This window comes from Theropithecus gelada, chromosome 6 (assembly GCF_003255815.1).
Source record: "Theropithecus gelada isolate Dixy chromosome 6, Tgel_1.0, whole genome shotgun sequence".
Lineage (NCBI taxonomy): Eukaryota > Metazoa > Chordata > Mammalia > Primates > Cercopithecidae > Theropithecus > Theropithecus gelada.
Genome location: NC_037673.1, coordinates 150,021,396 through 150,047,647, shown reverse-complemented (window position 1 = coordinate 150,047,647; position 26,252 = coordinate 150,021,396). Strand labels below are relative to the sequence as shown.

Sequence of the window (26,252 nt, the reverse complement as noted above, 5' to 3'; positions counted from 1 at the left end):
GTCCAGTGCTCTTCCCACCATGCAGAAGTAGTAAAGGACAGCGTTCTGAATCTCAGCTCACTTGCCTACTAACTATGTAACACTGGCAAGATAGTCAACATTTCTGTGGTTCCTCATTTGTAAAAAGAGACATGATGGGAGTACCACCTTATGTTCGTGTAACGACTTAATGAGATAAGGCATGCACGGGACTCAGAACCTTGCTTGGCATTTGGTAGGTGCTTCATAAATGTTAGTTGTACCACACATTGCTTCCTTCTTTCCTCTGTACCTTTCAGCTACAATGCATCAGTCATAATTATGCCTATTAACCTTGACAGAGCACATCAACCATACAGCAGACAGAGATGGCCCAGCCACAGGATGATCCAGATAACCCACAGCATACAATGGACAGTTGACTGTAAAGAATAGTTGAAAAACCGAATACAGTGGAGTCTGACATAATTCATCTCTTTACTTTCCAGTATTTTTTTAAAAAAACAAACCAACAAAAACAAACAAACAAACAAACAAACAAAAACAAAACCATAGCATTAGGCAAAGGGATTGAGAAGAGTTGACTGACCTGGGAGAAATGTCACATCCTTGCTGCATGAAGGCTCCCAGAGAGAACCACAAACTGTTGAATATCCCAAACTCATTGGACTGGTCACTGGTTGTCTGGTCCCGTCCTTCCTCAAACTCTTCACTGTGCCATTCATAGGGACTGAAGCGGCTGACCAGGAAGAGGACGACACTCACTCCAATGTAGGCAAAAACAATGCACATCCAAATCTCATAAGCCAAAGGATCAAGGAAGGAGAAGACGCCCGGCTTGGATTTCTGTGGTTTTTTAATCATGATGGAGATCCCCAAACTCATAAATGGTTTGGAGAAATCTATAACTTCTTCCCGGACCAAAGTGATAGTTAAGGGAGCCACAGCCACATCTGCTCTCTGAAAAAAAAAAAAAAATGCAGGTGAGCTCAGCAGCCCTTTTCATTCTCTCGTTTGTCTTCTCATTGTGACTATTCTTTTGTGTCTTAAAGGATATGAGAGTGGGAAAGAATCTTTGAAGTCCAACCCCTCCTACTCTATAAAATATTTTTGATGAGTGGATGGTCAGTTCAATATCTTACAAGAGATTTTCTAATTATTTGACAGTTCTGAATGTTAGAGACATCTTCCTCATACTACAAGAAGGAAGCTGTTGTGATATCTGCTGTTTTTGCTTGCTCAGCAGCTCCCCCTACTTTCTCTGGCAGGGGAACCATTCTTGCCCCACTCTCGGTCCTACAGGTTGGAATGAGGCTGATCCCTCTGGCTACATGGGAAGCAGGTGACCCAGGTCCCAGTCAATCCATGTACCCCACTCCCCTGGCCAGAATCATCCATTCAGAGATGACATAGGATTCAAATGGGTTTACTGAGAACTAGTCCTAAGAGATTCAGAGGATGACCTCTGATGTCATAATTTGGGCCACTGTAAATTCAGGGCTTACCCTGGATTCCCTAGGAACCTGTGTCAATACATCCCTCTGTATTGACACAGAGGAATCCAAGAACATGAGCCAATGCTTCAGTTTGCCTAAGCCAGTTTGAATTGGGTTTCTTTTTCCTGCAACCAAGATAGTCCTGACTAAAGGCAAATTTAACTAAATAGACATTTATTGAACACTTACTATGTGCCATCTCCAGACTGAAAGTTGTAGGTAGACTATGGTCCTCACCCTCAGGAAATTACAAATTAGTAGGAGACATAGAAACACACAAACAATTTTCCAGTCTACAAGGTGAAAGGGGTATGTGTTATCCAAGATATACAGAGTACTACCAGAGACCAGGGAGGGATTCATTCTGGCTGCGGAGATAAGGGACTGCATCTTGGAAGAGGTGGCATATAAAGTAGGCATTGAAAGAGGTGTAGGATTTTGACAGGTTGCTCTAGCATGGAACAGCATTCCAGGAGGAGGGAACCATGGGAATAATAGCCTGTGATGAAAAGGTAAAGTAGTATTGCAGTCATTTTCTTCTTCAGGAAGAAGTCTAATAAATACATATATAACACAGTTTTTAAATTTCAAATCCAGCATGCAGATAAACATAAAAAGGTTGCAAGAAATATTCATCCAAACTCCAAAGGCTGGAACAATTTGGAGGGCTCAGAAGAAGACAGGAAAATGTGGGAAAGTTTGGAACTTCCTAAAGACTTGTTGAATGGCTTTGCCGAAAATGCTGAGAGCAATATGGACAATAAAGTCTAGGCTGAGGTGGTCTCAGATGGAGAGGAAGAACTTTTGGGAACTGGAGCAAAGTTGACACTTGTTATGTTTTAGCAAAGAGACTGGCAGCATTTTGCCCCTTCCCTAGAGATTTGCAGAACTTTGAACTTCAGAGAGATGATTTAGGATTCTGGTGGAAGAAATTTCTAAGCAGTAAAGCATTCAAGAGGTAACTTGGGTGCTGTTAAAGGCAGCTGTTAAAGGCTGTTAAAGTTTTATAAGGGAAGCTGAGCATAAAAGTTTGGAAAATTTGCAGCCTGACAATGTGATAGAAAAGAAAAACCCATTTTCTGAGGAGAAATTGAAGCGGCTGAAGAAATTTGCATAAGTAATGAGGAGCCGAATGTTAATCCCCAACACAATGGGGAAAATGTCTCCAGAGCATGTCAGAGGTCTTCACAGCAGCCCCTCCCATCACAGGCCCAAAGACCTAGGAGAAAATTGTTTTGTGGGTCAGGCCCAGGGACCCTGTGCTGTGTGCAGCCTAAGGACTTGGTGCCGTGTGTCCCAGCCACTCCATCCATGACTAAAAGGTGGCAAGGTACAGCTTGGGTTGTTGCTTCAGAAGGTGGTAGCCCCAAGCCTTGTCAGCTTCCATGAGGCATTGAGCCTGTGGGCACACAGAAGTCATGATCTGTGGTTTGATAACCTCTGCCTAGATCTCAGAAGATGTATGGAAACGCCTGGATGCCCAGGCAAAAGTCTACTGCAGGGGTGGGGGCTCATGGAGAACCTCTGCTAGAGCAGTGCAGAAGAGAAATGTGGGGTTGAAGCCCCCACACAGTGTCCCTACTTGGGCACTTCCTTAGTGGAGCTGTGAGAAGAGGGCCACTATACTCCAGACCCCAGAATGGTAGATCCACTGACAACTTGCACTGTGAGCCTGGAAAAGCCACAGACACTCAACACTAGCCTATGAAAGCAGCCAGGAGGGAGGCTGTACCCTGCAAAGCCACAGGGGCATAGCTGCCCAAGACCATGGGAACCCACCCCTTGCATCAGCGTGACCTGGATGTGAAATGTGGAGTCAAAGGAGATCATTTTTGAGCTTTAAGATTTGACTGTCCCATTGGATTTCAGACTGGCATGGGGCCTGTAGCCCCTTTGTTTTGTCCAATGTCTCCCATTTAGAATGGCTGTATTTATCCAATGCCTGTATCCCCATTGTATCTAGAAAGTAACTAACTTGCTTTTTTTTCAGATTTTATTTTATTTATTTACTTATTATTTTTTTTAGACAGAGTCTCACTCTGTTGCCCAGGCTGGAGTGCAGTGGCATCATCATGGCTCACTGCAACTTCTACCTCCCGGGTTCAAGCAATTCTCCTGCCTCAGCCTCCGAGTAACTGGGACCACAGGCTTGCACCACCATGCCTGGATAATTTCTGTATTTTTAGCAGAGATGAGGTTTCACCATGTTGGCCAGGCTGGTCTTGGACTCCTGACCTAAAGTGATGCGGTCACCTTGGCCTCCCAAAGTGCTGGGATTGTAGGTGTGAACCACTGTGCCTGGCCAACTAACTTGCTTTTGATTTTACAGGCTCATTGGTGGAGGGGACTTGCCTTGTCTTAGATGAGACTTCGGACTGTGGACTTTTGAATTAATGTTGAAATGAGTTAAGCCTTTGGGGGACTGTTGGGAAGGTATGATTGGTTTTGAAATGTGAGGACATGAGATTTGGGAGGGGCCAGGCGCAGAATGATATGGTTTGCTGTGTCCCATATCATGTGGGAGGGACCCAGTGGGAGGTAATTGAATCGTTGGGGCAGGTCTTTCCCAAGCTGTTCTCATGATAGTAAGTCTCACGAGATCTGATGTTTATTATAAGGGAGAATTTTCCTGCACAAGCTCTCTCTTTGCCTGCTGCCATCCACGTAAGATGTGACTTGCTCTTCCTTGCCTTTCACCATGATTGCAAGGCTTCCACAGCCATGTAGAACTATAAGTCCAATTAAACCTTTTCTTTTGTAAACAAAACAAAACAAAACAAAACAAAAAATCTAAAACAAACAAACAAACAAAAAGAAATATTCATCCTTAGGCACCCAGCACAGGGAATCATCAACCATGCCTTGCTCTCCTGTCTTTCCTACCTCTCTCCAATGGCAGAAGCACTGGCATCTACTCAATAGAAATCCACTGCTGCTGTTGGCCTGAGATCAAGAGATCCTGGAAACCTAAGAGGATTTCCAAGGACAGATGCCATGGCATTCATTTCTGAGACGAGAGACATGCTATGCAGGTCTGTTCAAGGCAAATGTCTTTCTCTTATGCTGTACAACAGTCCAGATGTGAAGCTGGTGACAGATGCTGTGCAGATCAGGGCCCTACCCACTCACCAGCTGGCTGTTGCTTAGAGATTTCCTCTGGTTACTTTCATTGTCTGGGATTATTGAGAAGGTGCTTTAAGTGGAATAGAAATCCTGGCTTCAGGATGAATTAAGTTCTCACTTGTAGAAAGAAACTTGCCATTAATCAACTTGAAGTCGGATGTAAATTTCACAGTAATTCTGTTTTTTCCTCCAATACCCACTGCATAAATCTTGATAATTTTTACAAACACAAGACACTGTAAGGGAGAAGGTATTTATTTTTGTTTGTAAACCAACAGAAAAAGAATGAGGGAGAAAACTAATGGAAATGACTTGGAGGAATTGACCACAGCTTATCCAGAAGGGAGGTGGATGAAGACCAGCTCTGAAAGGGGTAAATGATATTGCAAGGATTTGTTGGATGCTTCCTAATGTGATTTAATAAGAGTTCATAGACTGGAAATCATTGATCTATATTGCCTTTTTTTTTGGGACAGGGTCTTGCCTTGATGCCCAGGCTGGAGTGTAGTGGTGTGATCTTGGCTCTGCAACCTCTATCTCCTGGGTTCAAGCAATGCCCATGCCTCAGCCTCCTGAGTAGTTGGGATTACAGGAATGTGCCATGATGCCCAGTTAACTTTTTTGTATTTTTAGTAGAGGTTTCGCCATGTTGGCCAGGCTGGTCTCAAACTCCTGGCCTCAAGTGATCTGCCCACCTCGGCCTCCCAAAGTGCTGGGATTACAGGTGTGAGCCACCACACTAGTCCTGTTCCATACTGTCCTAAAGCTTAGTTCATTTTGTAGTTCAAAAATGTGTTCAATAGAACATTATTTCTGGAAGGATGGTTAATAACATGAAAATAACATAAAAATAAACATGTTTGGGGCAGGACTTCCCAGAACGTTTACATGACCACAACGCACTGAGAATTTCCAAGAGGGTTAAGTAGAATGTGGCATTTCCAGAACTATTTGGTCATGGGTCATTCGTCTTCCTAAGTATCAAGAGGTACCCATGTATGCAGGATAAACACATACTGGGAGATGGTAAGTTCAACTACTTCATTTTACAGATAAGAAACTCATATCTAGGGAGGGAAGGTTGTTTGTGCAAAGCAGTAGTATTTTAGCTTGGTTAATATCGACTGAGAGGCCTCAGAAGTTGATTTCCACCACCAATAACTGAGGTTCTCACTGGAGCTTCACTGGGTAGTGGAGGTCACAGCGGATTTCAGACCGGGCTGCTCTTCTCTACAACTCGCTGATTCTGTTGCCTCAAATGAAACAGTTGTCTTTTTGGATGCCAATTTCCTCATTTTAAAAACAGGCATAATAATTCTTGTTTTACCAATTTCACAGTCTTGTTTTGTGAGGGTCAAGATAATTCAAAATACATGAGAATACTGTGAAGTGTGAGCACTTAAAATTACTTTCTTAAACTGACATCTTGCGACAATGGTTCTCAAACTTGAGAGTACAGTAGAGTCACCAGGAGGGCTTTTAAAGACACACACGCCAGAGTTTCTAGATTCAGTGGGCCTGGGGTGAGATGTGAAAATCTGCATTTCTAATAGGTTCCCAGGTGATGCTAATGCTGTTGGTCCAGAGACCACACCTCTAGAATCACTGACCTAGCAGATCCCAAAACAAAATATGTGACGTCTGGAAACTATCCTGGGAAAACAGCATATAGTTTTCATGTGGTAGAAAAAAGCATAAAGTGAATAAAACTATCAGAAATGGAGATCTGCTCTGAGCCAGGCACTGCATAGATGAATATTCCCCATCACAGCCTGTGGTGAAGAATTCATGCTCCTTGTTTCACAGGGGTGGCCCCAGAGAAGTCATGTGGCCAGCAAGTTGGCAGAGTTGGAACTCAAATCCAGGTGTCTGTCTGCAAAGCTCACTCTCTGCTTCACCAAGACAAAGGACAGACAGGAAAGACAGCTGTGAAGGAGGCACCAAGATATACCATGTGAGGAGCAGAAACTTCATTTACAGCATATGGCATCTGCAAATGCAGACATTTGCTGTTCTCTCAGTTAATATTGGCTTTACCACCTAGCATTTGGATGGTGTGATTTCTACAGAGGCAGTATGTCCCAGTGTGGAGTACAAAAGCCAGAGCTGCATGTTCTGACTCTGCTTTCACTCGCTGTGTTTCCTTTGCCAAATTATCTAACATAGAGGGCCTCCGTGTCCTCATCTATAAAATGTAAACAGTAATCTTACCCACCTCGTGGAGCCGATATGCAGAGTAAATGAAAGAATGTGAGCCAAGTATTCAGCATAGCACCTGGCACACGCCACATGATGAAATGTGACTACTATCATTGTTGACGAGAACAAGAGGGAGCAAAAGGAAGATAAGAGAGACCCTGATTGACTTAGTTATTTAGAAAGCCACAGAAAGAATAAATTTGGAGGCCTTCAGATGAATTTTTCCTGATCTCTGGTGGTTGGTGGTTGAGAGATGCTTCTCCAAATCACTCAGTTCTTCCCCAAGGGAACAGAAAAGGAAAGCCAAACTAAAAAGAAGGGCTGAACATCTGATTGGGGCCATCACAGAGTCTTCAGAACACAGTTTTTTTTTTTTTTTCTTTTGAGACAGAGTCTTGCTTTGTCACCCAGGCTGGAGTGCAGTGGCGCGATCTCGGCTCACTGCAAGCTCTGCCTCCCAGGTTCACGCCATTCTCCTGCCTCAGCCTCCTGAGTAGCTGGGACTACAGACACCTGCCACCATGTCCAGCTAATTTTTTGTATTTTTAGTAGAGACGGGGTTTCATTGTGTTAGCCAGGATGGTCTCGATCTCCTGACCTTCTGATCCTCCCACCTGACCTTGCGGCCTCCCAAAGTGCTGGGATTACAGGCGTGAGCCACCACACCCAGCCAGAACACATTTTTTACTTGGCAGAGGAACAGGCCTGATAAAGAGGAGGCTACTGGGGCAGGGCTGGCTGCTGAGGCACCCACAGATAACTCCAGCTGGCCTGAGCCCTGCTGTGCCAGTGACTCACCACCGGCTGTGTTGGCTACTGGGGGTGATCCTGGCATTGTTCTGCCCACACTGCAGACTTTTAACCAAGAAAACCACATTACATGAGGTGAAGGTGAAGATAAATGCTAGAGAAGGTGAAAAGTGCACAGCAGTTGCCATGGGGATGACCTTAAGAGCTTGTTGGGAGTTCCCATGGAAACCAGCCTCTAGATGCAGCATGTACCATCCAGTTCTCTACCTTTTGTCCATGGAGCTTCCCAAAGTGAGAGGCAGTAAAGGGAATAAGAAAGGGGAGAAGCACATCCCATTCCCCAACTCAATAACCACCTTCACATGTCATCTCGAAAGCCACCTCCCTGAGGAAGATTTCCTTTATTCCATCTTTTTCTTCTTTGAATTCCCTTTGTATGTCTCTCATGGCCATCATGGCTCCTCTTGCCCTGATATGAAACAAGAAGATTTATCATCCTCCTCAGTGGCTGCTTATCCTTATGAGCACTTAACATTGACCTGGGGCTTGCCATATGCTTTAGTTTCTGTGAGTGAAGCCGTGGTGGTCCCTTCCCTGCACAAGGCAGCTGGAGGCCTCTTCCATTGCCTTTTGTTGTCTCTCTACTCAAATACCTTTGTGATCTCCCAATGCCTACTGAATCATCCACACTCTTCCTCTTGTTATTTTTTACTCAAATGTATCCCTGACTGCTCTTCAACCCAAGTCCTCAACAAAAGCCATGCATTTTCTCATTCTCCTCTAACACCTTACTTATTTCCACCACCATCCTATTGTTTATATTTTAAAAATTCCTGGGCTTCTTTTCTCTCGTCTGTTTATTATTATTATTTTTGAGACAGAGTTTTGCTCTTGTTGCCCAGGCTGGAGTGCAATGGCATGGTCTTGGCTCACTGCAACCTCTGCCTCCTGGGTTCGAGTGAATCTCCTACCTCAGCCTCCCAAGTAGCTGGGATTACAGGCGCCTGCCACCACACCCAGCTAATTTTTGTATTTTTAGTAGAGATGGGGTTTCACCATGTTTGCCAAGCTAGTCTCAAACTCCTGACCTCAGGTGATCTGCCTGCCTTGGCCTCTCAAAGTGCTGGGATTACAGGCATGAGCCGCATTGCCTGGTCTCTCTGTCTGTTTAAATATGGTCATTTTTCAAGTTTCACATCCCCACTGAGGGCTAGACAAACTCTAGTTAGCCCTTAGCTGAGCCACACAATGTAGACTGCTTATTCTATACTACCTTTTACTATTTTCTCACATTGTCTTTTCTACCCCATAAAATGTTAAAAGATGGGGTCTTTTCTACCTCATAAAGTATTAAGCAAAAGATCAAATCTTTTGCTTCTCAATAATTCCCTAAATGCTTAAAACAGTGTGGGGCATTCAGCAGCTTTTCAAAACTGCTGTAATTTTTTGAAGACTTTGTAGCAATTGTGCATGGAGTTATTTCAAGTGTGATGAGCATTATAAAGATAAAATAGATCTACCACTGTTACACAGATAACCATTATATAAGGCAGAGTAAGCCATTAAAAAAGCTCAGCAACTAAATTCTATAGGGGAAGGCGAGAACAATTAAAAGGGACATTCATACCTATTATGAGAAGAAAGAAACAACACCCTGAAAAAAGTACTATTTGATACAGGTTTTGAAGGAGTGGGATCTTAGGGATGGAGAATGGAAGGGAGCACTCTAGGGAACAGAGTAAGTGAGGGACATTTGACTGAATTGGAAATTTCATGAGAGGGCAGGAAACTAGAGAGGCAAGTGACTAGAAAGTTAGGTTGGATCCAGATGCATTTAATACCAGAGAATAAACTGATACTGAGAGAGCCACAAGTGACTTTTTGTAGGCAACTCAGCAGTCTGCCTCAAGAAAATTGATTTTGGAGCTATGCTGTCCCCTGTGTTGGACAACAATAAACTGAAGTCACAAGACTCTGAGTGGGATTGAGGGAGCTGGGACCGGTAACCTGAACAAAGAGTGTCTTAAGAAATTGGATTTTGGGTGACTCATCTGTTCAGCAGCAACAACACTCAATTACAGGGTTTCATAGACATCTGTGGGCAGGGCCACCCAACCACCAAATGATTTCCTGTCAAACCCTCTGCCTCCGCCCTCTAATTTCCTGCCATGCGGTGAACTTACTCCATAGACCAGCTCTCCCACCATGCCATTCCAGGCCTTCGTGTCAGGGTCTCGGGCTCCGTATTTTCCATCACTGACGATCTCCAGACGGTAGGAGTAGCCCACGTGCTTGGCAATCTCCGCTGCCAGCTCTACACAGTAGCCCTCGTAACGGTCATTGCCCTCAAACTGATTGGCGTTCTTCTTGAGCATCACATAAGGATCTTCCTAGAAGAGAAATGGGGAGATAGGAGAATGTGGGTTATGGATTCACCTATGGGTAGGGAGGACTTTGTCATGGCATAATATCACGTTTGGTTAACACTAGGGAAGGCTCTCTAGCCCCTCAATCGACTTCCTAAATGTCTTCACTCCTTAGCCCATTACAAGCTTCTAGGGTTAAGGAAGTAAACTTTGTTAAAATAAGAATGTTTCATCACTGAGATATGGCATACAGCTTTTCAAATTATGTTCCATGAGATTTTCTATTTTTCAGAAATACCTCTGGGGTCATCTTGAAGGGGAAATAGACCCTAAACAGACTCCAGGTTTCTCATGACCAGTCACCAAAAATTACAGCATCTTCACTTATAACTACTTTATGTATTGGACTTTCTTTGAAAAGCGCTTCTATTGAGGGAGGATGGATGAAAACCAGAACAATTTAGTGTCACCCTCATGTTTTTAAATATGGGAAAGCTGGCTCAAGAGAAGGTAAGTAACTTACCCAATGGTGCAAAGGATGAGAGAGTGAAACTATGAGATACAAAATGAAAACTCAGAGCCTCTCACTTTCAGGGCATTCCCTTTTCAACTTGCTGCTTTTATCTATTACACAGTTTGGCAAGAAGAAAGGCTAGCTTTTAGTCCTGGTGGAAAAACCCTGTGCTGACCTAGCTTGAATCCCAGGTAACCTTGATGAAGGACTGAGTACTCACTAGGATTGTTGTGACGATGTATGTTCTGTTCTGAACACTTGAATTATCGCCCCCAGCTTGGGCGTCGGTGGCTGCAGGGACAAACTTATCATCTTCATTCCAGTAACCGATCTGTTAATGAGAAGAGGGTGGAGATGTCAGGTAGGCCAGCCTCCTCTGAACTGGCCTGCTCTGGATCATCTAGTCAATACTAGAGACAGGAAAGTAAGGAGCTCATGAAGAATTGGACACACTGAGCTCTAAAATATTGGTAAACAGAAACAATAAGAAGCACAATGCTTTTATTATTTATTGGTAAACAGAAACAATAAGAAGCACAGGTGCCCCCAATTTTGCCCCCAGGGAAAATCCCCAAAATAATTGGTTCAGTTTGGAAATTGCCCCCTCCGAGGGATAAGGGCTTAACTGTTTACACAGCCATACTGCTTTGTACAATGCAAGCCAGGACCATGGGATTTAATTCCCTGCAGTTGTTCACAGGGCCAAACCCCTCTTTCCCCCATGTCTACTAATCCTGCCCTTCAGTGAGCTCATTCTGAACTATAGTTGGAATCATATAATTTAAACATTACATTATTTTACTTTATTTTTAGGTTAACAGTATTTTTCCATCTAGATTTAACTTCCTAGGATGGTTGTTTATCCTTTATTTTTTAAAATTTCTTCTGTCTCCAAGTATAGACTATTATAATAGTATAGAGGAGTGCCTAAAAATTATGGTTGACAATATTAATTTTTCAAATTTGAGTAGGTTATTTATACTAATTCATTTTCCAAGGTCTTTCAACAAACATTAATTGAATTGCTATTGTGCGTAAGGCTCTGAGCTAAAACATTAATGTTGCCTGTGGTGAGGCAGGGTTGATGAGATGCAAAGAAGTCTGAGAGATAGGCCTCACTCTGAGAACGCCTCTGGTCTACCATGGGAAGACATGACATGACCGCAGAAGTGACAAGTGAGTGGGCCTAAGGAGTTCAGAGAAGCAAAAGCCAAGTGTGGGATCTTATGCAGGGAAAAATGCAACAGGAGGAATCAGGGCTTACGATCATGAGAGATGAATGGTCTGGACCAAAACCTTTCAGGTTAGGGAGAATATGAGCCAAGATATGAAGACAGGAATCTGACCAGATGTTTAAGTTCTGTGGGTCCTGGGTGGAAGATGGAGTTAGCTCAAAAGGGCAGTAGGTATCTGGGTATAGGTAGCAGATGGTTTTGAAGGCCAGGCTAAGCAGTGTAGACTACACCTCTAGGCAACAGGGGGTCATTGAAGGTTTGGAAACAGCAGAATGACATGACTAATACACACACCCACACACACCCACACACCCTAAAGCTATGCCTCCTATACTTGTCTCTCTTTATCTCTGTCTCTAAACTCTATTTGCTTTAGACAATTGTGCTTTGTTTTGTGATCATTTTACTGGCTCTAGATACAAAGGAAAAAAGGAAAGAGAACTAGAAGTGCAACGCAGAAGGATGAACAGGTCTATCAACAGCCAGAACTCAGCGTAGACTCACAAAAACTGAGGCGCTTGCCAAATGGTCAGCTGAAATGTCATCTTCACCTTGATGTCCTTCCCAGTTCCTTCAGTTGGAAATAGTTTTTCCTGTAATCTTGCAGCCATTAACAACAATAATTGCCAGCACTGATGATGCTCTTGCTATGTCAGAGGCTAAGTGTTCAACAGTTTTCATGCCATTTTGCCTGGCTTGTGGGAGTATGTTAATTTGCCCAAGGTGAAGCAGCTGCAAAGTGGTTGAGCTTGTCCTAGAACCCTGACAATCACTCTGCAGAGGCTGCGTTTAGCCACTATGCTGTTCTTCCTAAGAAGGAACTGGGCTCTGGACTTGAAATCATATTAGTTATCATTTATTGAATGCTTGCATTTCAGGGACTTTTTAAAGTGCTTTTTATGTTTTAACTCCTTTCATCCTCACAAAACCTGCAAAGTGGGTAGTTAATTATCTTTTCAATTTTAAGTATGCAGAAAGTGAGATGTGGAAAGTGAAATAAATTTCCCAAGGCCACGGTGTAGCTGTGGAGCCAGGATCTGAGCCAGGGAGACCAACTCCAGGGCCGTGCCCCCCACATGCCAGTGAGCTACCAAACAACCCTGAGTGCCTTGTGTACATTCCCATTAGAGCCCTGGGTCTAGCTGTTTGTTTGTCTGTCCCCATCTCTCCATGGTGCTATGAGCTTCTCATGGACAAGACTGAAATAAATATACTTGTTCCAGGGTTCCTGTCTTAGTCCAGCACATCTTTTTCCCAGAGAAGCAGCTCAGGAAATGTTTGTAGAGAGAATGAATGCATCTAGACAGCAGTGACCCAGCATGCACACGGTGCACCCTATCGATGCTGAGATAGTTCAGAGGTCTGATGGGGAGCATGTCTCTGAGGATACCGCGTGGAGGTTTACCCTCAGTGCAGGCATGTGTATGATGTTCCCCGTGAGGGATGCTGTTAGTCAGTGTGGAAGGAGACATTGCTCTCTAATGACAGAAGAAACAGAAACCCATGTTTTCTAGAATATCAGAACTGGAAGGCGACTGAAGAATTATTTTGTCCAACTTTTTCCTTTTTCACAGGGAGAAGCAGAGGCCCAGAGATTTGCTCAAGACAGTCTCAGTTCCCTCACTTTTGCAAGGACCGTGTTCTAGGGAACCCTAAGAGACTTGTGGGGCCCTTCACCACTCATGGAAGGTGGTGAGGGGCAGTGAAGAGGAGGGAGCTCTGGCTTCCTCATCCTTGCTCCAATGGTCAGCTCTGCTTTTTATCTATTTCACCTATTGGGATTCCCCTCGAGAGTTGCCTTTTACAAGGAGCCTTCTGGCTGAATAATAGATGTTTAAAAGCACTCTTGTAGTATATTATGATGTAAGGTTTTCTGCTTTTTTGGGTATTGTTTTGTTTTTTAAATATCCACAGTACTTTTATAACATCTTTACACTATGCAAATAGTGCAGGCAGGCTTTTCTCTGCTTTACAGATGGGAAAACTTAGGCTTAGGGAGATTAAATTATCTAACAAAATAATAGGTTATATAGTAGATTAGTGGCAAGACATAGAATCCAGGTCTCGTGGACCTCAAAGGTAAGATTATTTAATAAAATCAATACAAACCTGGGAAAATATCTGTCAAATATGATTTATCCCCCTATAGATGGTGCTAAGGTTTTTGTTTGTCTGTTTGTTTTCTTTTCCCTTCTCCTCCTTCTTGTTCATTTTCTTCCCTCTCATCCATCCTTTCTCCCTTCCTCCATTCTGTCCTTCCTTCTTTCCTTCCTCTCTTTCTTCTTCCTTCTTCACAATTAGTCCACAGGTTTAAATATTCCTACTCAAACTGCACAACCATCAGTAGAAAGGAAGTTGCTTCCTTTGACATGCAACTAATTCCTCTAACAGCCACTGAGTGTTAAGATGTATTATTTTAAAAAAGAGGGAGCCCAGTGGTGAAGATATTGGTGTCTGGCCTCAGGCCAGACCTGGTTTAAAAGCTAGGCTTTCCTTGTCAGCTTGAGCAAGTTACCTGACCTCTGTAGTCCTCAGTCCCTGATCTGTAGAGTCGATATAACAATAGTACCTGCCTCATGGGCTGCTGTGAGAACTACATTAGTTAAAGCATGTAAAACAATTAGCATAGTGCACGGTTCATATTGTCAGTAAGCTAAAAAATGATATTCATTAGGGTAATGCCTAGTTGAAGGTTAACAGGTTTCTATACTATAAGACATTTCTGTTTTCAATTTGCTATTGAACATTATCTGCGAAAGAAGCATGCATTATACAGCATTTTGAAATTCACTTGACAATATAACCCTTCTTTACATATAGAATGTTCAGGGTAAGTGGTTCAAAAATTATAAAACACTGATGTAAAATCCCAAGGTTTTCATACAAGATAAGAAAAAAAAGCAAGATGAATCTGTGTAAGCCAGATGTATATGGCTTAGAAAGATATTTTAAATTTTAAGGATAGTGGTCCTTCAAAGCTAGCACTACTTATTAATTATAGCACTACTGTTAAATTGGGATCTCTAAAACAGTATTGTATAACTTGGCTTATATGCTAGGTACTTTCATATCAAAAGCTAGTAGAATAGTTAGAAGTTGTAAACAAACTATTTTATTTCTAACTCTTTTGTAGGGAGATAAAACATAATATTGCCAGGGTCAGTGGGCTGAGTGATGCTCAGCCTCATGCCTATACCTCGTGTAAGCTAGTAGACTGAGAAATCTGGTTCCACAGTTTGATGAAAAGAAAGCTGGCAAAGATTTTTGAAGAGACATTGCACTTTGGAGATAAGAGCACATTTTCCTTTCTTTGGGAAATGGTTGGATTATCATACAGCACTTTGATTCTCTACTGAGGATATGCAGGAACTTTGATTCTATCTAAAAGTAAATCAGTTAGTAGTTGGTAAAGATTGGGGCCCACCAGTCAGGAGAGGATTTAAACAATTCTGACAGTGAGAGGGCTTCTCCTGGGGCCAGTTATAATTTTTGATCTCCTTGTTTTCCATCTACCTCTAAAGATTCTTTGAATGTAAAAATGAATCTAGATGATAGATCAGATTTTTTAAGTAGATAAAGTCTTAAAAGGAGATGATCATAGAACTGAAAATTCAATTGATCTACATTGCACAGTCATCAAATCAAATTCAGAAATTGGTATCTCCAGGCTGCCTCTGAAACCACAGCCCCTCACCTCAAAAAATAAGATCCTTTAGAATCAATTTTTAAAGACTAAGTTGTCTATTGTGGTCAAGATAATTAGCTGACTCCCAAGCATTCTTATTTTCCTTCCATGGTGTAGAGATGTTGGTGGAAAGTGGCTACCTAGCCAGCAATGACATTTCCCAGCTTGTTTTACCTCTGGTTGAGCAAGTAACCGGGTTCTGGCCAATGGAATACAACAGAAGTGATGTGCATCTCTTCTAGGCTGATGCCCCAAAAATGTCCAGCAGAGTTACCATTTTCTTTCATTCCTATCTGTTAGCTGGATGTTGAAATCCAGAAAGACCCAAGTAGACAGTGGAGGGGCCATGAGCCTGAGTCTTAGCCAGAACCCTCAGCCAAAAAAGTGGTCACCGAGTGAACAACAACAACGAAAGCATCTTTTGCATTAAACAGCTGAGATTTCAGAGTGTATCTGTTACAGCACCTAGGATTATCTAAATTAACACACTTAAAAGATTCGAAGTAAATAAGTTTATATGTAACTTTATCTGAATTCTGTTTGAGGTGTTATTTTATTAAATTTGCAGGCATTTTTCCCCCTTGCTTATTGGCAGATCTTTTGAAGCATGGGCTAGCGTAGTGTGCTCTCTGATTGCCCAGATACATTTGATAAGCTGCCCCGTCATATAATAAACAACCTTTTATTTATATGTGCTTATTCTGTGTCAGTATATTCTAGGCACTGTGAATATAATAAAAATACAAATATGGTCCTTGCTTTTAGAGAGCTGGCATTTTAGAACATTTAGGAGGTACAGGAGTAAGAAGAAAATACATATCCAGACCAGGGGTTGACAGACTTTATCCTAAAGGGCCAGAAAGTAGATATCTTTGGTTTTGTGGATCATACAGTCTGTGTTGACACTATTTATCTCTGTTGTTGTCACGCAGAGGCAGATATAGAACATATATAAACCAATGAGCATAGTTATATTCCAGAAAAACTTTATGGACACTGAAATTTTAATCTCTCATAATTTTTACATGTCACAGAATAGTCTTCTTTTGATTTATTACAACCATTTAAAAATGTAAATGTAACCATTAGCTCATGGGCGGTACAAAAATAGGTGTTGGGATGAATTTGGCCAGTAGGCAGAAGTTTGCCAACCTCAATCTAGATAAATCAACCAACAAAAATATATCAGAAGGAATAAGCACCATGAAAAGTACAAATAAAAAGGAAACTGTGACTGTGTGCTGGGCAAGAGTGACTTTAAAAATGCTTGGTCAAGGATGTCCTTTCCAAGGTGGCTTCACTTGGACTGAGACCTGAATGACAAGGAGGCACACAGTACATGAAACTATAGTGATAGAAAATGCCAGGTAGAGGAATAGTGTATGCAAGTGACTTGAGGCAAGTGTGAGGTTGTGCTCAAGGAATGCAAAGATACCAGTGTAATTGCAGAGAAATGAGCTAGAGAAAGAGGAGCGAGAGCTCATGCCACAGGGAAGAAGCATTGAGTGCTCTGAGGGCCATGCTGTATATTTACTGGCAACAGAAAGAGGTAAAAGTTTTAAGGAATGGAGCCATATAACCTGATATATATTTGAAAATTATTGTCCTAGCTCTTGTGGTGGAAAAGTAGCCTTGTAGAGGGACAAGAACATAGCAGGACTCGTGACTGGTAAAGAGGCTACTGCGTGGTGTGTGGAAGGTGGCCTGGGCTCCGGGCTCAGCAGTAGAAATGGAGAGAAGTGGTGGGGTTGAGGCTATATCTGAGATGCTACATCTGTATCTGATGCTATAACATGATTCAGTATGGTCAAAACTGGGTAACAAGGATTTAAAGCAAAATTACCAAAAAGCATATGGAATGGGAAGCTATAAATTCTTTGGGACTTTAGAAGATTACTTTTGATATCAGCAGGACTTCGTGTCCCTTTAGTCTTGTTTCCTGCCCAGTTTTTTCATTCTAGTTATACACAGGGTCAGAAGTGGGGATAACAAACTTGGGGCAGGGCAGGGCCACTCAAATCAAATTGAAATGAGAAGTAGGTGCCTTCACCCAGTCTAAAAATTGCTATAGGAACAATGGTGATGGGAAAAGATGGTTAAATCATCAATACCAGTTCCCCGATGAAAAATGTAAGAAAATTTGCCCTAAACTTCTCCACTGGGCAGTCATTTATCAGAGTTTGTGACTGGATTTTGACAAGATATTTTATTCAGATAGAGACCCTAAATCAGTACCCTATAGTGAAGTGGTATCCCTGAGTGGGATTTCCTAAGGATCCCGTTTTAGTATAGCAAGTACCCATCCTGGTATCTGAAGCCCCTAAACTTTATGATGAATGGATGCTTAGAACACACACATTTCAGTGGGATGTCAAATTGTATCCAGGTACCTAGACGGTGTATTGGCACATGGGTGAACAGGAAATAGGCCTGAAGATCAGGAGAGTTTCTCTGAGGCCCCAAATCTGGAAAAAACAGTTCCTTTTTATTATACACAATCAGGTAAGGCCATGTAATGCTCACTGAAACCAGTACAACTAGGTCACCCTTGAAAATCAGAGAAATTACTTTGTTAGGAGGCTGATTGAGCAAAAAGCTTGAAGCCACAGATGTGAGGAATTGATTTTCCGAAAGGCAGATCCCCCATAAACAAAGGATGTTTAAGCCCACATTCTAAGAAAGGATTTGGCCGTTGGAAGTAAGTTTAAAAACAGCCCCGGGATCTGAAAACTAAAGCATATCATTTGCTCTTGGATTTTAAGGTACTCTGTTATTTCTCTTTGCTGATTTATCCATTCCACAGGCTTACACAGCCTGACTCGCCCAAATGCAATGCTGATATAAAATCCCTGTGGCCTATAGAAGGGAGTTTAAAACTGCAAACAAGCAAACAAATGTGGGCTGAATGTCCACTACATGCCAGGTGCTACTTTTCTGAATCCCTTACTACAAGCAGTGGGGTAACAGGCATTGTCTTATTCAATCCTGACAACGATCCTGGGAGGCAAAAGAGTTTTATCACCCTTTTAGAGATGATGTAATGACGTTCAGAGAGGCTAAATAATTTGTTCGAGGTCATGTGCCTAGTAAAGACTAAAGCAGAGACTTAAAATCCTGGTCTCTCTGCCTCTAAAGCCCAAGCTCTTAGCCATTCTGTCAGTGTCTCTTTTTTGTATATTATATTTATTATATTATATTATATTTCTTTTACTTCCATCTTCTTTCCTTGGTAGTTGCCAGTGATTCTTATCAAACGCTTTAGAGCACCAACCAGAAAATCTGCAGGTTGGAGAGGAGGATTCAAGAAAGTGCAGATTCCTAGGCTTCATCTGTGTTCTCCAGAAGCAGAGTATCCAGGAGCTGGGACCCAGGAATCTGCATTTTAAATAAGGCCTCCCAGTAATTCTTCTATTTGCTGAGGCTTGAGAACCATTAATCTTGCTACAGTGCCTCCACTTCTGAGAAGTTCTTGATGAAGAGCAAGTCTTGAAGAGATAAAAAGTCTCCCAACAGTCTCTGGGCAATAGTTAGGGTCAACTCAAAGGGCTGGGACCTCTGGTTCTGGGAGTAACAACTGGGGAATTTCACACCAAAGGACAGTTTGTCAATTGATGAAGGCCCCAATGGAAACTCTACTTTCACAGAGGAAGCCAAAGTCCAGCCAGGAGAGGAGCAATGTGAGTAGGGAGAGGATGGTAAAAATGCAGCAGATGGCACTGATATCCAAGGTGTCAGATTTGAGAGGAATTAGGGTTCGTACAGCCCAATGTCTTTCATTTATTTTAGAGACCCAGAGAGACTATGAGACATGCTGAAGGCCACACAGCTGGATGATGGCAAAAATGGGGTAGAAGTCTCTGGCTTCTATTCTTACTTGTTGCACCCTCACTATATCCCCAATATATCCAGTGGCCACTAACGTGTAGAAAATAATCTGGCTATATTTTAAGCTAATCCACTACTCCAGAGTTGGGGAAAACAGTTCAACATCCATATTTTAATTATGGCAAACATGTAACTACTCACATACAATGTAGAAATGCAATTTGTTCTATCCAGGAAATAGTAATTTTTTTTTCCCTTGAGGTCAAAAGGCCGTTCTGAGGATTGTGAGAAACAGCCCAGGTCTACGGTCAACACTTTTCTATCTAGGAGCAATAGGTTTGCCTGCTCCGGCCTTACACAAAAATGCTACAACATCTATGTTTCCATTTTCAAGGCAGGGGGTGACACCATCAGTTCTCAGAATCTGAAAGAAAGGGACTGGGGACAGTGACTCATGCCTGTAATCCCAGCACTTTGGGAGACCGAGGTGGGAGGATCACTTGAGCCCAGGAGTTTGAGGTTATAGTGAGCTATGATCGTACCACTGCACTCCAGCCTGGGTGACAGAGTGAGATCCTGCCTCAAAAAAGAAAGAAAGAAAGGAAAAAAAAAGCCTGGGCACAGTGGCTCACGCCTGTAATCCCAGCACTTTGGGAGGCTGAGGTGAGTGGATCACATGGTCAGGAGTTCGAGACCAGTCTGACCAACGTGGTGAAACCCCGTCTCTACCCAAAATACAAAAATTAGCCGGGTGTGGTGGCAGATGCCTGTAATCCCAACTACTCAGGAGGCTGAGGCAGGAGAATCGCTTGAATCCGGGAGGTGGAGGTTGCAGTGAGCCAAGACCACGCCATTGCACTCCCGTCTGAGCAACAGAGCAAGACTCTGTCTCAATAAATAAATAGATAAATAAGTAAATAAATAAATAAATAAATAAATAAATCTGAAAGGAAGATGGCTTTGGGGAGGTGGTCACATATTTGATGTCCCTTCCAGAGGCAGTACTCTTAACAGCAGCTGCTAAATACCTTGAAATAAATAAATAAGCCACCTCAGTGTTCTCTAGATTTCAGCCATGTGCTACCTCTTCAACATTTACCATAGCTGTTAATAGCCACTAACATAGGTAACATTCACTGAACAGTGATCAGGTACTAATGCAGACATGATCTGTGCCCATTTTACAGATGTGAAAATTGAGGGTTATAAGACTTAAGTGATCTAGCAAATGTCTTCTCAAGCAGCAGAATCAGAAGACCAGGGGACAACATAAATGAACTCAGACTTGGACTATTTCTGGATAAGTGTCATTCTCAAGGGTTTTTGAGCCCAGAAAGAGTGTTCGTGTACAATCAGCATGCGAAAAGTTTGCTGAAAAGTGGATACGTTCCCAGTGGCTACATTCATAGCCAAATAGTGTGCCCTTATTTGGTACCTGCTGTAAGTTAAGGCAGGTTACTGTAGCTGATTCCTGAAGGAGGAAATCTCCCAGTCAGAGATGGGAGATGGGCTCTGGAAGGCTGTGGTTAGCGAGAAGATGTGATGATAGAAGAAGCGTCAGAGAGATGTAACATTGCTGGTTTTGAATATGGAGAAAGCTCCATAACACGGGAGCCAAGGAATATAGGTGGTCTTTAAGAAGCTAGAAAAGGCAAATAAACAAATTCAACTCTGGAGCCTCCAGGAAGAAACACGGTCTTGCCAACACTTTGATTTTAGTCCAGTGAAACTCAAGGCAGACTTCTGATCTACAGAATTGTGAGACGATAAATCTGTGTTGTTTTAAGTCACTGTTTGTGGTAATTTATTATGGCAGCAATAGGCAACTAACAGCCGTAATGAATAAGATGAGTTAAGATTGGCTATGAGATAGTAGATGCAGTTCTAGACACAAGAGCAGAGAAGACGAGTTTAAGGGAGGTGAGGATGGAGAGTGTACAAAGAGAACTTTAAAGTAGAACTTTCTGCAGTGATGGGAATGTTCTACATCTGTGCTGCCTAATGTGGTAGCCACTAGCCACATGTGGCTACTGAGCACTTGACATGTAGATAGGACAACTGAGGAACTGACTTTTAAATTGTAATTTATTTAAAATTCAACTTAAATAGCCACATACGGAGAGTGGCAAGGGTATCTGACAGCACAGGCAGAGAGAGCATTAAGTCTGAGAGATTAAGACCCAACTTTCAATGGGCCAGGCCCAGTACTTAGAACTTCTGCACACTCTTAGGTCATTTAATCCTCTCAGTGACTCTATGAGGTTGGCATGGTTAAAGTGATCACCACTTACTGGATAAGAGAATTAAGGAACAAAGAGTTCAAATAAATTATCCGGAATCCCAGACTAGTAAGTGGTGAAGCCAGGATTCAGTGTTGCGGATTCCAGAGCCAGTATTCTGATCCATGGCACCCTACCAGCTCTATGCCATTCTGTACAATGCCTCCCAGTCATGCTATGCCACCAAAAGGAATTAGAAATGTGATGAAGACCATAAGCAGAGAAGTAGAGGCTTCTATGAGGCATAACAAGAAAGGCCAGAGAAGGCTTCCCTGGGGAATGACATTTACTTTGAATGTGGAAGGCTGAGTAGGGATTGGCAGGCAAGAGGAGGGAGACGGGTAGAGGACGTCCCAGGCAGAGGAAACATGTATGAAGGCTCAATGATAAGAAAGAACATGGTGTATTCAGGGAGATGAAAGACAAACAGAATGACTGGAGTGGAGAGATGAAGGAAGTACCAAGGGTTAAGTTTGAAGAAATTGGCAGAGGCCTGGGCACATAGGTTCTGGTAGAATTCGAAATGTCATTCCAAGGATTTGAATGCTATTCTAAGAATTTTCATAGGCAAACATATCATACATTATACAAATATGTAAACATATGTATTTTCACCCTTACTTTTGTATAAATAATAGAACGGATATGACCAAGTATCGATTAGGAAAAGATGGTCCACCTTATCAATAATCATCATTCTCAAGTTATTGGTTTGGAATCCCTCAGGAATAGCAGTGACATTTTATACACATCAATGACTTTGTGTTTTAGAAGTGCTTCCCTCTACCTTGGATTTTCAAAAGCATCCTGGGACAAATGTAGAGATTTTTTAATCTCTGTTTTACAGATGAGTGAATGGATTCTCAGAGGAAGAATGAGACTTGCCCAATGTCCCAGCTGGCTAGTGGCAGAGCCAAGTCTAGAGTCTGTGTTGTCTGAGTTTCTTCAAAGATCCAGTCCAGAAAAGGTAGACCCACAGGCCCTCAGCTCTGGCCAGAGTCCCTGCTCAGCCTCTCCTCTCTGCAGAATGGAAGTAAAGGTGGATCTTACCTTTCGGATGCCATCATGTTTCATTTCAATCACGTGGAGTGTGTAGTTGGTCCGGCGTCCTTTCTCATTAAACTGCACGTTTCCTGTCAAACCTTCAAATCGCACCTGGAAAACAAAACCAAGTGGTGGGCAGTGAATGCAGATGTACTTTATATGTGTTTGCTTTTTCCACTTAAGTAGAAATTTAGAACCCAAGAATGTCCCATGGAATGATGTCTTGGAGTATCCTGAATGCTAAAACTCTTCACTCCCTTGCCACAGGCAAGGGATGCATTAGAGACCTCTTTTCCCTAAATTGGGATTCATCCTGACAATTGTTTTTACCTATTTCTTTAGGCAAATACTAACAATGGGTCAGAGTGCATACTAACGTGAAATGTCTGCACCACCCCTAACCAAACACCTCCTATCACACGACCACTATGACCACTGCCCTTCTCAGGTACACATCTGAAGATGAAGAAAGTGTAGGGGATCTGCAAAGGAAAGAAAATGGTGCACCATCTGCAGTGAGTCAGAAGACCCAGGACAAGAAGCCAGCTTTATGAATGAAGCCTTAAGCTATGCTTGGGGATGACTTCTTAATTCTTTTAAGAATTTCTTCTTTATTCCTGAGTCCAGGGAATAAAATACTTGGTAACTGAAAGACTTGGATTTAACCCTAGCTTACTCCTTAATAGCCAAGTGCCCTCAGGCAATTTAGCTGTCTAAGCCTTCAGTTTCCAAAAATCTCTGCCCTTTTTTTAAAAAATCTTAAGTGATAACTGCTAATGTGGAAGTGGTGTGAAAACTTCAAAGCACCTGGGGAGAACCCATTGTGTTCAGACAAGAGAATGTAAGGTGTTAAAGAAATCTCAGTTGGCTAAAATAAAATTGTATTGGAACCCTCAAATATGCTGCATGAGACTTCTCTGCAAATGGGCTAAATCAAACTTTCATGGCCTTCTGTCTTCAAATTCACATCAAAAGTCAAATGGTCACCATGGAGATCCAAGATCTTTAGGGCTGAGTTTGCTGCTCTGTAGGTGACTGATAAATGTCATCCAAGACCACTCTCAAACTGAGCCTGAGTCTAGCTGTGTATCATCAGTTCAGGTACAAGTAACCACATTCCCTAATAGTGATCCACCATGTGTCCTCAGATCCCTCTTGCCTAAGGCCAGTGAGGTGAGTGTCTACCTGTTACAAATACAAATCCAACCCCGTGACCGAACACTGTTTATTTTCCCCCCTTCAAATGGCTTGAAAGGAAGTTTTGCAGAGTTTTATATATTTTTTTCTGACAGTGGCTAGCTCCTCTGTTGTTAGAAGGTAAAAGAAGAGCTGGGGGTTGTGTGTGTTTGAGAGTGAGAGAGAGAGAATGCGTGTGTGTGTGCAGGTGTGTGTGTTCCTGTTTGGAGGCTGACCCTCTTGTCACCTTCTGGTTTGAAGTCTCAGTGAGGAGGTCACAACAGGCCCAGAGCACTGAGCAAATTTTACAACACGCTCTTTACTTTCTTGGATGAAATCTGGAGAAATCCCCAGCTCCGTAAATGTCTGGGCTATCTTTATTTTTCAGAGAGAAAACAAAGTACAGATTCTACTACAAAGAATAAAAGAAAGGAGCAATTCCAGTCCATCAGCAACTTCACCTTCTTATCACCTCAGTAATCTCTTGCCAATCTTTAGTGTTCCCTTATTTCCAGTTCAAGATAGTGTTAGTTTAGTGGATACCATGGAAGTGACTCATTCCAAAAAAACAGACTTGGATAGATGAGCAGAGGGTAGACTGGTAGACTGATTTGCCCAAACTGAAAGTGTAATTAATAATCCAAATAGGCATCTACTTTTCAGCCCAGTCTCAAGTTTCATACTAATAATCAGCATGGCATATTAGTATGGCAGAGTACATAATCTCTCTATGACTAAGTTTCTCATTTGTTTAACGGAACCAATTAGAGTTAATTATGTCTTAAGGTTGTTCTAAGGATTAAATGAGATATTTTTTGATCAGTGTTTGGTGCGTGGTGAGTATTCAAAAAATGCCAGCTGTTATTATCATTGTTGCTAATGGTGATACTTAATACTAACATTACTTTCTAAAACCTTCATGTTTATGACACACTTGCACACATATTATTTCACTTCTAGTCACAGGAACCCCCTGAACTATGCCATTTAGAAATTATGATCTTTATTTACATGGGAGACCCCAAACTCTGTGAGGTAAAGTGATCTGCTGAAGTCTTACGACTAACCAGTGGCAGAGGCAGGTCTAAAATCTGGAGCTTGTGATAACTTCTGGTATCTTCACTTAAGGTACCAAGTGTTCTCTCAAACACAGGCCAGTGCTATTGTGCTAGGCTTCAGGAGGACAACACAAAAACGTGCAATGTAGTGTTTTCTACCTGCTTTCTGCTATTGCTGCTGGGCATTTCCCAGGTCATGCTCTGCTCATTCTAACTGTATGACCATGGGTTCCTTGCTCAAACTATCTGTTTCTTGGTTTCCTCCTCCAAGAAGTACTTAGCATATTGTCTGGGACATAAGTATTCAATGCATAGTTCATATTATTTAGATGATGATAATGACGATTACTACTACTGTGCTGTGTATAGTGGTTAAGAGTTACGAAACATAAAATATAAAATTGAGGTCTTGGGGCTGGTAGGTTGTCTCAGACCAGGGGACTCTTTCAGAAGAAAGAAGGATCATGTCATTGACACTTTTACTGCCTTCCTCAGTTTCCAATAAGGTCAAGGGTCCTACCTGCACATTTCTAGTGACCCAAGGACCCCTTGCACTGTCACGGTGATCTCACAAGAAGCTGCTTATTTCATGTTCACAGAAACCCAGTGACTAGCCAGAGCAGAGGTTATTTTGCCTGTTTCACAGATGAGATTGTTGAGACTCAGAGCTGATGGTGCTTGACTCCAGGATTCACAGTAAGTAATTGAGAGGTCAAGGGTAACTGAAGGCTCTTAGTGTTTAGTTGGGGAAGCCAAGTCTTACATGCACTGAGATAAAACAAAGTATCAGAGAATGGGAAAGAGACATCCCAGAAACACCATTCCATGATGGCAGAGCAAGGAGAGTTCAAGAGGATGGCTCAGCCCCAACCCATTTATTGAGGAGAGTCAGGACTCAGAGTCAGAGGAAGAAGCTTCTCAGAAATGTGTATCTTGAAACCGCTGTCCCCATCCATCAGGTCTGAACTCTGGGATTGGGGCACTTATCCCTTTCTCCCCCCGTCCCAGGGTGACTGAGGTCAGATTGATGGAGCCCAGGCACTTCTTCTTGGTTCCTGCTCCCGGAACTCCTGTCACCATCCTGGCGCCCTCAACTCCCTCCATGAAGGATGGAGAATTAACCTTGGGCTTCCTGTAAAGGGTACTGGGTGCCAGCTCAGAGTCTGCTGCTGCTAGGGGGCTGAAGCATACATTTCCTTTCCTGCTTGGTGCTGAGAGAATGCGGGTTAATGTCTCTATTACTTCAGCTGTGTTAAAGAAAGAATTAATCAGCGCACTTGTTAAAGCACAGTAAAGAAGACTTTATTCAGAATCATAGCAATAGGTATAAAGACCCCTGCAATGGGGTCTTGCGGTCGGGGAGAGAGATTGGGCTCAACTCCAAATACAGCGTGGGCCAGTGGGAATGTACAACCAAGGAGCAGGGTGGGGGTCAGTGAATAGGGAATTACTAACAGCAAGCATCAGGGTTAAGAGGAATTCTGGCTAAAATGGCCTAAGAAGATTCTTGCTGAAGATGGACC

General features: G+C 42.5%; 1 protein-coding gene across 10 annotated transcripts in view; it reads right to left on the bottom strand.

The window, feature by feature from the left end:
* GRIA1 (glutamate ionotropic receptor AMPA type subunit 1) overlaps positions 1 to 26,252 on the bottom strand; it is a 322,279-nt gene that overhangs the window by 103,146 nt on the left and 192,881 nt on the right. For all 10 annotated transcript variants that reach the window (XR_003119865.1, XR_003119866.1, XM_025388301.1 and 7 more), the window contains 4 exons: positions 22,502 to 22,606; positions 10,648 to 10,758; positions 9,731 to 9,937; positions 569 to 939 (listed from right to left, as the gene is read on the bottom strand). Coding sequence is in view for 8 of the 10 variants with exons in the window: in XM_025388301.1 (XP_025244086.1) it covers positions 569 to 939; positions 9,731 to 9,937; positions 10,648 to 10,758; positions 22,502 to 22,606 (794 nt within the window). In the remaining 2 variants the exon portion in view is untranslated. The remainder of the gene's footprint in view (positions 1 to 568; positions 940 to 9,730; positions 9,938 to 10,647; positions 10,759 to 22,501; positions 22,607 to 26,252) is intronic.